Source organism: Echeneis naucrates, chromosome 23 (assembly GCF_900963305.1).
Source record: "Echeneis naucrates chromosome 23, fEcheNa1.1, whole genome shotgun sequence".
NCBI lineage: Eukaryota > Metazoa > Chordata > Actinopteri > Carangiformes > Echeneidae > Echeneis > Echeneis naucrates.
Window position 1 is genome coordinate 5,529,960 of NC_042533.1, and position 11,357 is coordinate 5,541,316.

General features: G+C 41.3%; 1 protein-coding gene across 1 annotated transcript in view; it reads right to left on the reverse strand.

The window, feature by feature from the left end:
* LOC115037198 (protein piccolo-like) overlaps window positions 1–1,846 on the reverse strand; it is a 50,714-nt gene extending 48,868 nt beyond the window's left edge. The window contains 1 exon segment of the mRNA XM_029495698.1: window positions 1,479–1,846. Within this exon segment, the coding sequence (XP_029351558.1) occupies window positions 1,479–1,673 (195 nt within the window). The 5' untranslated portion in view covers window positions 1,674–1,846.
* Window positions 1,847–11,357: the final 9,511 nt, after the last annotated feature.

Genomic DNA, 11,357 nt, shown 5'->3' on the forward strand with positions numbered 1-11,357 from the left:
GTGCGGCTCCATGGGGGTAAGCTGACACGTCTTTGTTAGCTCTGTATAAAAGGCAACTCACACACACACAGCCGGGAACAAGCATGGGAGTCAACAGTACCCACTGAGAAATGCATCAATGGGCTGATTGGATATTGTTTTGTTACTGTACCGATGAAATGTGCATCACTTTCTTGCTGCTGTTTGAAGGTCCCCGATGCTTTTTGCTAGAATTAGATTACCTTCCCAAGCAGCAAAGTTTAACGCCGTCATAAATTCAGCATCATTCATTTTTACAACTAGCAGGAGTGATACATGACTTGACACGGTGGGACAGATGATGTTACAATGATGCTGTGCAGTTGATTTCAGCACCACGGACAGCGGAGCAGACTGAATGAACGTGATAATAAAAAAAAATAATAATAAAAAAAAAAAAAAGGAGAAGGGGGGGCAGTGATGACATTAAGGCTGCTCTTCTATTTATAGTCTGATTAATTTAGCCCCCACCCACCCTCCAATCTTTAGCTCCGATATAAATAATTTCCCCCTCAGTTGGAACCAATTAGCAGCAGCGCACATCATCTCTTTCTGCTTGATATCGAGGAATCTTTCACGAATGGATAAATAAAATCGGAAAATCGGAATCATAATGGAGCTGGCAGCAGCTTGTTTTCTTTGACAGATTCCTACCACACCGCCTCCACAACGAAGCGTATTCCTCCCCCACCAACACTAATGTCTAATTTAGCAAAAGTCTCTAGCAGATATATCTAACTGATCGTGACACAGAGCTGATAAAGATGGGGAGTTTGTTTTATTGGTTGTTAAGGCGTTTTCTGATGGAATGAGGGGGGGGGGGGCATTGGGCACGACTGATTTTCTTACCCAGCAGGCATTTCGAATATTTCGCACAAATACTGGAGGTGTGTCTCTTACGCTCTGATCTCTCTCTCTCTCACACACACACACACACACACACACACACACACACACACACACTTTGGACTACATTTTCTCTCTTAAAGGACAAAAACGACATTTTTTCAGTGAGAGGTTAAAGTAAGACTTCTGCATCCGTGGAAAAAACAACTGACACACAACGTTCAAAGCGACAGGGCATCGATAAGATGTGGCCAGCAAACAGCATTCATTTGATGGGGGGGGGGGGGGGGGGGGGGACAGCAGCCTTTCTCAGTCATGATAATGCAAAATAAATGGCTTTGAGGACCGGATCGTTTCTGGGGGTGGGGGGGCTCCAAATGGGCGTGAACGGGCTCCCTGCCTCTTCAGAGCAGCTTCCCAAAATGAAAGCTGCACACATCCACAACGCATCCACTCGTTTCAGTGTCACGTCTCATAATTTAGATAGTGTGAATTTTCGATATTACTTTTTTTTCCCTCTTAAATACATAAATAAAAATAAATAAAGAAATAAATAAAATACATAATTAAATGCTAAAAAAAAAAAAAAAAAAGCCCTGCCTTCGTGCAGCTGCTGCTCCGGGCTGCCTGCCTTGCGCCCTTGACACCGCAGCAGCGAGCTGCCTCCTCTGCTCCTCGCTGAGTTCACTCAGGTTGACCGGAGTCCCATCGGAGACCCGGACGAAGCCGCCCTTCCCGTCAGGTGCCAGCCCCTCCGGTAGCCCGGACGGCAGCCCTTCGCCTCCTTCCAGGCTCGCTTCGTTCCCCATGATCGACCCCTCCCGTCCCCGGTATCCGGATCAATGGGCGATCCGAGCTTCTTGGTGTTTTTTTTTTTTTTTTTTTATCTCCAAAGTGCGCTGGAAACACGGTGTTCCCCGGTATGGCGGAGCATCTCAGATTTTGGTTTGGCTTTTTATTTATTTTTCTTTTTGTTGCTGGTTACTTCCGTCCCCCCCCCGTTTCTCCCTGTTTTTCTGTGTCGCGCATCTCTGCAGCTGCTCACTACAGTCAGTCACCACAGTTTTCCGTGCGGGGGTCTCCGGTTTACTACCGATCACAGCGGCAAACGGGGGCTTCCGGTAGCGCTTACAAAATAATCTTCCAATGAGCCTACTTGGTATTAACGCAGGTGTTTACATTTTGCAAAAAGAAGGTAAAATTGTGTTTAGTTTTTCTGATAAAGCCCTCACGGAAGAAGCTAAACGGCATTTTTTTGTACAATTGTTTATATAAATATGTATATATGACAAGATTTCCGATTTTCTTTGTAAGATTTCTTTCACTCCAAACTCTCCAAACTGATTTTAAAGCTTTTATATTGAAAAATGGTGTCACTTCCGCTCACGTCTACGTCACCACGGTTCTCTTCACGCAGATGTTACAGCCTCTGCTCTCCTGCTCACTGCGCATGCTCCACCTCTGACAGGTGATCAGAAGACCTCAGCAGAGGAAATTGTGTATTTAAAGGGGACAGACTCCTCTAAACGCCTGGTTGGATTGTTTATAGAGGCAGCAGGAGGACAAGTGGGGTACCTGATGCTCTTCATTTTTTTTTATTCTGATCTGATTTCAAAGTCAATAAATTCAAAGGAAACAGTCATAAATTATGTTTATGGGATCAATTATTATGGGCTCAGAGGAAGGGCCTGTGGGAGAACATGTATATTGAATAAACACACACCAATCGTCTCAAACTACAAAGTCTCAGTGTTAGATTGGAAAAAACGCTTTTCAGGCTTCATCAATAATCAGCCCCTAACCCTAACGCAACAATTAGAGTTAATCTAAAGCGTCATTCATCTAATTTTAGGGGGAATAAAATACTCAAAACATCAATAAAACACCTGTGAGAGGGTTCAGATGTCTCATTACACGAATAATGCCCCATATGCCTTTTTCCCGCCTGCTGGCAGTTGGAGGATTGTTCAAATAGGCTGAAGGAAAACCAGGTTGTCTGTATTCATTATGCATTTTTTTTACCTTCTGTGAAAAATGAGTATAATAATAATAATAATAATAATAATAATAAGCATCACAAAGAGAGGAGAGAGAGTACATTGTGTCTGAGACAACAATATCACACCCACATGTAAGTAATAATGCCTTTGCATTACATCAGCCTCCAAAACAAACTGTACTCAGAATGTGCATAACCAGCCACCACAACCAGCGAGTGGGATATTAAAACACGTCAGGTCTGCTGTGCATCAAGCAGATGTACTGCGATATGGCAGCGGGTGCTCATTTGCTGTGTTGTCTGTGGAGCTCAGGGGCACATGTGTCCTGGATGCACCCAGCTCAGACCCTCAGTACCTGGGCAGAGATGCAGGGGAAAACCTGGGTGACAAGAGCCAGCACCGAGGGAAACAAAAACCAAAAATCCATACTGATTGCGTTTGTTCCTCCTCCATGGAAAAGATTCTGAGTAAAAGCATGATGGTCCATGTGACACTCCGCATCACTGTTTAAACCACATCTTAGCTGTGATGACAGCTCCTGTAAGCAGGATGTTAGATACCAGCCTATCCTTTACAATTCCCTGCTGTGGGGTGTTTTGACTCAAGCAGCACAAAAGGTGGTTAAAAACGAAATGGGGTAATGCATACAAGCTTGGTTTGTTGTGTTAAAGACACAATGCAACACATATCTGTCTTTTTGCCAAGAGATAGATGAGATTCAATACTGCTGTCATGTCAACCTGAAGCCAGGGGACCGTTAGCTTAGCATAGCATAGCATAAACTCTGGCTGTGTTCAATGCTAACAGAATACATCGATGTTGAGGTTGAACCATTGACCTTGGTGGGTGTTGTAGCCGCTGGGTTCACATCTCAGTCATGGCTCTTGCCTCACTGTATCTTTCACCGTTTCCTTGCAGCGCTTTCACCCAAACAACTGTTTTATTCAGCCTTTACTCATTCCTATGTATAAAAACAACTCTTTTTCAGATATAATTCCCCTTTCTTTGGGCCTGTCCTTCTCCCTTCGCGTCCCTCCTCCCTCACCTTAGTGTCTGTGTAGGCAGAGGTAAGTTCTTGTTTGCTTCTGAGGTGATAAACGATGGTAGTATTGAGAGGCTCAGTCCCTCCCCTTCTTCCCACTGATCGCTGAGGCATGGCCTGATTGTCTCTACGCCGTGAAGCGGAAGGAGCTCATACATGCATGCGCTCTCTATCTGTATCTCAACCACTTATTCATATAAAAATCACACAGACTAACTACATCTATTCATGCAAGGCAAACATATTCACCCAGACCGTCACACAAACACACACAGAGGTGTGAATACGCAACATCAAATTCAGGCCTAAGAAGAAGTGCTCTCTGAAGCATGCATAAACTGAACAATTTACACACATACACAACCAGCTATTGAATTGTATCCAGCCATAACCTACCTATCCCAAACCTGTTTTTAATTAATATGGATAACCTGATCTAAAAAAAAATAAATAAAAAAAATATTCCATTAAAGGAAAAAGATCTGCACGAAAAAATGCCTTCTATCTGCAGTACAGACATTATCCTTTGACTTTGGGGTTGGCCCCCCTCAAAAGTGGTCACAGGATGTAAAATCATTAATATGATAGCAAAAGTGAAAATTTTTTTAACTTCTCTCTGAACCTTGTTTTTGTTTTGTTTTGTAATAAATACTAATGACTTTCACAAAATGGACCTTTGATAACCTTTTTAATGAGTTATTTGCATGAAACCTCTGAAGACTTTGGAGGGGAAAGGGGCTAAATAAAGTTAAATAGGGCAAGACACTGGGTCAGACACATAAAACGAGGATATTTACAAGTGCTTGAAAATGGCAGGCCTTTTTCCATACTTATTTTCCCCTAACCATGTACAGTATGTGAGACCTGTGTGTTCGCCCTGTACAGCCTCACCGATGTAACACGAGCTGGTAACCAGATAACTCACTCTGTGTTGTGTTCATTAAATTTGAATACTCAGTTGGGGTATGAATTCAGAAACTGTAAGAGTTTGATAGTGTAAAATCCCAAGTTCAAATCATGAAAAGCTTCTAAACACAACAAGTTGTGCAAAGACAATTCTCCACAGGTAACTCATATAGAGCCAAGATGCCTGTGAAACCAGATATCTCCATAATCCCCATCTCTTTTCCAGACACAAGTGAAAAAGCAGACAAGAGTTACATACCTTGACTGTATGTGTGCAGAAGCATGTATCTGGTGCCATCCTCGGACTCAGTGTGCGATAAGGAAGGTTTCCTCCCAAGTGATGGTATACTTGAAAGTGTGGTTTAATTTCTGGTATATTAGGATAGGACTGAGCCGTTCTCATCCCTATCAGCAACCTCTCCAAGCACCTAATTACATCCTCCACGCCAATTTCTCTTGACCAGCGAGATACGTAGACTAAAAATACTTTTAAAGTCACAGAGGCTTCCCTTCCTTCCCTGTCATCGCGCAATCTTACAATCAGGTAATCACATATGCACGAGCAAAGACACCAAGGTAGGTGTGCACATGCCACTAACACACACACAATCATGAGCAAAGACACACTCTTGTGCAGGGGTAATAGGTCCCTCTAATCTTCTTTTCTTCTGAGAGACAGGCCAATCACACACTGCTCTGTGCTGTAAGCTGTTCTCTTGTACACACAGTCCTGTGGTAACCTTCTGCCATGGCCGAGAATCGGGTTAACATGCTGGCAATCAAGTGAAACCAGAAAGATGGCTCCTGAGTCATTTATTCATGTCTTGCCTAACTATATTTCGTCCTCAGAATTCTTTTGTCAGCACAGCAGCCACTAATGCCTTCAAAGCTGCACAGAGATGCCACGAGAGGAGCAGTAAACACAAACAGGGGCGGTGGAACCAACATTAATAGTACATATAGGATTGCTCTGCATTATTTGTGAAATGGGACATATTTCTTTCCTCCCAGACAAATTCTCTGTGAAAAATGTTCCTTGGTCCCTGAAGGCACACAAACACAACAAAAGTGCTGGATTCACAGACTCACTACAATACTGGAGTTATATAAGTCCTTTTGTTTCATATGAATACACAGCAGCACAAAACACAAAAGCATGAACACAAAGTCTACAAGACATCCATATGTTAGTGTGAGTAGAACTTACCAAAAAAAAAAAGATTGATATGTCCTAAGTGTTAACAGTCCCCTGTCCTCATCATGACTTAAGTGGATTTAAAAAAGGTGTGTGGGGTCATGTAGGAATTCCATGTTCAGGCTCACTTCTCCAGGTATGTGTCCCAGCCCTTCTGACTGTGTAATATAAGACAGTTGAAGAGTAATCTAAAATCAGGTCCTGAAGGATTTAGTTCCACAGTTGTGATGGTGCTTGGCTGAAGGGCGTGGGAAGGAAACTTCAACTGGTAATAAGACTGCTAATAGGATTTGCCGATCACTGTCTGACGGCCAATCTCCACAGCCTCTGTCAGCAGCTGATTGCTCTAACAGCAACAAACATATAGTAACTGAAACTGAAGTACTCTGAGTAGAGCCAGTCAGTTCACTCAGTTGGTTGATGTGTTGTTCCTTGGAAGTTTGTATTCTCCTTTTCTTTGTCTATCCACTGGAGGCTGCTCAGGCTAATTAGCAACCTTTATTTTATGTTGCATTCCTCACAAGCTGCTTTCAGTACAGCTGCCTGACACAAACCTTCAGAAAGCCTTCTGAAATGGGAACCGACCATCTGATGTAGTTGCCGGGATAGCATTCTAATGTCTGTATATTAAATAATAAAGATAAGAAACAGCTGAGTTGGCTGTAGCCTGAGTCCCCCCCCCCCCCAAAAAAATGCCTTCCAGCACTTTGGAAATACCTCACTAGATTAAAAAAAAAAAAAAAGTTCAGCAACTTGTAAACATAACTCCACTCAAAACCACAAATCTTTTTATGGAACTGTGTTTAAGCTGAAGCATTTTCTAATACAAAATGTATGTGTAAGGGGATTTATGGAGGATTATTTCTTGCCAATAGGGCCTCCAAGAACTCTCTGCTCAAAGAAATTGTTTCAGCTACCCCCCCACAGTAAAAAAAAAAAAAAAAAAAAAAAAAAAAAAATATATATATATATATATATATATATATATATATATATATATATATATATATATATATATATATATATAAAAAATAAATACAATTTTAGATTTTTTTTTTTAATGAATGACTCAAATGACAATCCAATCAGCTGTAGAGGTGCTGTGGGGGGTTTCTCTCATTGAGTTTCAGCTAAGTATGAAACTATCTCTTTAATGTTAATTTGAATTATTCTCTATTCTTATTCTTCAGTATAGAAATAAAACTTGAACAGAAACTAAATGTTTCAAAAGCATGCCTCTTAAGGATTTGTTTTTTGTCCTGCCTGCTGTCTCCTCTGTTCATCCCCCACTCTGCTTTCATTTTTCTTTGTGAATAGACTGCAGCTGACATCTTAACTGATGCTGCCCCAGGATCTAATGGGCTGATTCATCAGTGATGGCACAGGCCTGGGAGTCTCCCTCCAAACGGAAAAAAAAGGACAGTCATTTCTGAAAGAAAGGCATAAGAGATAATGTGGAAGTAATGTGGGTTTCAGTGCCAGTTAAGTCGCACACACATACATAAACCCCCCCCCCCCCCCACACACACACACTTCATGAATCATTAACACATCACCTGTTAAGGTAGGCGTGTCGAAGCTGGTGACGCCATCACTTTTCAATGAGGTGGGCAGGTCCCTTGTGTGCACTTCGACAGAACATAGACGAGTCACAACGAAGGTAAACACAGATGTATGTGTCACATCATTGAGAAAAGGGCTGAAATATCTCTGAGCTTTCTCTTTCATCACCTACAATGTGGCAATTTGATGTGTGGATTGGAAACCTTTAGCAGGCTTTGCTGAAAGCATCCTTGGCCGTAACCCTGCAGCCTGCTGTGAATCACCAGTCTCTCCAGGGATGGACAGGAATAGGTCATTGATCACATCATCAATCCAAAACAATCAGTGAATGGAGCGTGCATGAGATCACGCTGCTGTGCGAGTCAGTTCATATCTCTCCCTGCACACACGTCCAACTGTGAGTCTAAAACCTTGTAGCTCAGTGTTGAGGAGCTGGATCACAGCCATATAAAGCATGGCTTCTTAGTGACAGACATGGAAACAGCACTCCCAGAGGCAATGGCATATACAGTAAAACCCAAGGGAATTCATGAGCAGGGAGATAAAACAGGGAGGTAAACATGGCTTTGATTTTAATCTAAATAAATGTTGATGCGGGTGATGGCTTTTCTTCTTCATTTTGCTGATGAAAATAAAATAGCCATCTGAAATCTTTATAGCTCAATGCGATTAAAATTGTGAATAATGGGGGAATGTTTGCTTGAAAAATGACTGAGATGATGAATCCTAACCCAAATCCTTGTTACCAAAATTGCTGCTATTTATTTTCCTGTCAACTTACGTTGATCAACTGATCATTTCAGCTGTGACTAATATATGCAGGTTGAGAGAGATATCAGGTGGCCCTCCTGTTAGCACAGAACAATAAGAGCTCTGCACTTTAAGCTTCTAAAATTATTTTCATATAGTCCCAAAATGTATCCAGTGTGGTGATATAAATGAAGTTGGGTTTATAATCAGAAGAGGTTACATTCCTGCACACTTTAGAACAGATCACAGATGCCAGTCAGGCATCAAATTCACTGTGACTCAATGAGGACAGAGACACAGGAAGACGCATGAAGCACATTCTGCTTTCACATGTCTTTGTTCCTAAATATGCATAGAGATGTCAAAAAAAGTTTGCACCTTCAAAAGCAGTGAGGAGAGTCATCATGGGAGATGGAGATTTCAATTCAATAATTTGTTTATACTAGGGGCCACACTTCAAGATATAATGTGCCTCACCTTAAATAAGTGCAATGCTAAACCGCTGATGCATCATTTTAATCTTAAACCTCCAATAGAACTGTCAAAATACGTTGAAACTACTTCCTGCTCTTACATTTGGCACTTTCCAGTTAATGCAATCAGTGAGGAGTTAAGCGACAGCTTCACCTTGAGATCACTCTGGGATTCAGTCTTGATGGAAAATGTCATCTATCATCCTGGAGAGTCACTCCGTATCAGATCCCTCTCCGGTTGCCATGGTTTCTGCAGCAGCTGCCACTCACCTGCAGGGTACCTAATTATGGGATCACTTGAAGATTAATGCAATGCAGATTACAGTTCACTGTAGCAAAGCTCATCTATAGCTCATGTGTCGAACAAGACGCCTGACCACTTTTCACAGCGTTTAATTCAGCTAAACTGCATGTGAAGGGATTTCAGAGCTTTGCCAATGTTTGAAAATCAGACAGAGGTTGAGAGATGAGAAGGAGATAAAGAGAGGAAACAGGAGAAGCCTGCTGATGTGCTGTCCTGCCATTGAGCTGAACCCCCCGCCAGTTGAAATATTTCATTTCCCAGGACGCAGTGGGTTTGCTCCTGGGCAAGAAAGAATGAGTCTGAGTTTTTGAAATCTGAAAAGACTACGTTCCAGAGTCGTGAGAATCTTTGGATTAGCTGATAGACTTATAGAACAGGCGTCCACACAGAATACATTTTCCAATAATGTGTGCCTAGCCAAAGGCAACAGGAGAAAAGATTAGACATCATTTTCTATATTTTCCTTTCTTTGTACCTATCCCAGCACAAGGACAATGGACTGATATCCTCCGAGTCACCAAAATAATGATTTAATCTAAAGGCTAGATAGTAAAATCGTATTTAAATTTTCAAGTTTAGTTAAAACTTGTCTTCATTAAACTGAAAATTGCACAGCCCTGTTGCTGAAACATTTGTCATATGTCCACTAAAAGAAAACAGAACGAGAAGTTTAAAAATTTAAGTAGTAATTAATTATAAGGGAAAAAAAAAAAACAAAAAAAACAAAAAAACATGATACAACAGAATATTGAGATCATCTAATATCCAGAGACACTAATAAACTACTGGGTGGGCCGAGTCTTATTTTTCTGCGATTACCGCTTTCACAAATGGTTCAAATACCAACTATGCCATAAAACTATTATAAATAAAAATAACTATTAAGAATGTGAATAAATAGAAGTGAATACTGATCAGTAGAGCCTTGCTTTTTGACAGCAGCAGGCCTTGGCAGACTGTTGCTGAAAAGAGTTTGCAAGAAGAGACTAAATGTTAATCCATCCTCTACTGTAGCTCTGAGGAGACACTAAGAGGCGAGCACTTCAGACAGCAGAGAAACCTGCCTGAAGCAAAGCAAACAGTAATAAAACCCTCCAACATAATGGTCAAGACGTCTGCTTTCTGCGGCCGCAGAGAGTGTGTGCTTCTTGAGACACACACACACACACACACATTCAAGGACAGCAACAGGACTAAGCAGGCTGAGGAGACAAGATGCTTTAGGAGGAAATTGTGTCTGACTGTGAAGGTAAAGGATTTTTGAAAATGTCTCGACATCAGGGCACCAGGACCGAAACTGGCTGTGATGAATGCAATGCAACAGCAGCCTCTGGTGGCTTTTTCTGAGAATCACGCTTCTCTATTAAAGACATCAGCCCACTTTTGTTTAGGTTTATTAGTTTTATTTATTTAAAAAACAAAACAAGGAAGCCGTTGGTATGACTTCACAGTAGGAGAAGCCTTCATCAATAATAAATGCAGTTGCAGGACTACAACTAAAGCAAAGTCATTGTTAAGCTTAACACTTTGCTCTTCCTGCTATGACGGGCCAAAAGGCTATGAATTATATTCCATACTAATTAAATCAGTTCATAGCACCAAGTGTGCTTAAACAGCTTCTTTGTGGTTCATTTCAATCGCTGAAGTGGTTTGTTCACTGAAGAGTTTTTTCACTGCAGTTCCATCAAGAAAATATAAAAATCTCACTTACCTCTAACTTGCCCAGTTTTTTAAAAATATCCTTCGGTGGAATATCTGTCTCCATATCAACACAATGAAAGTGATTAAATTCAATGAATCACCTTAAAACCCTTCAGATTTCAACAATAAATCTTTCCCCTGGCAGACGTTTTGATTTGGCCCAGCAGGAGCAGCACAGATGAGACTAATTTTGTTAACGAAGGCTCTGTCATGTGAAGCATTGCAGTTAAAGTGACAGGAAGTGTTTTTGTTTTCGTTTTTTCTAGCTGCATTCTGCTCTTGAACTAACAAACGCAGGTAGATGGAACAAAATGAGGCTGAGTGCACCATATGCAGACCATTTCTGACTGAAATGAGAACAAAGAAACATTTTTTTTTTGTAACGGAGATGTTTATTTAGACAACTGAATGCATGCCAGAAAGAACTGTGTTACAGCAGGGGTAACTTTCAGCTCTCTCGCTTTTCTAACTCGGAAGGAGAGACCCAAATCAGGGACACACCACACTTTTGAAGTGTTGGTACAGGACACTATCAGCTCTAATTTATTGCCTTGTTATT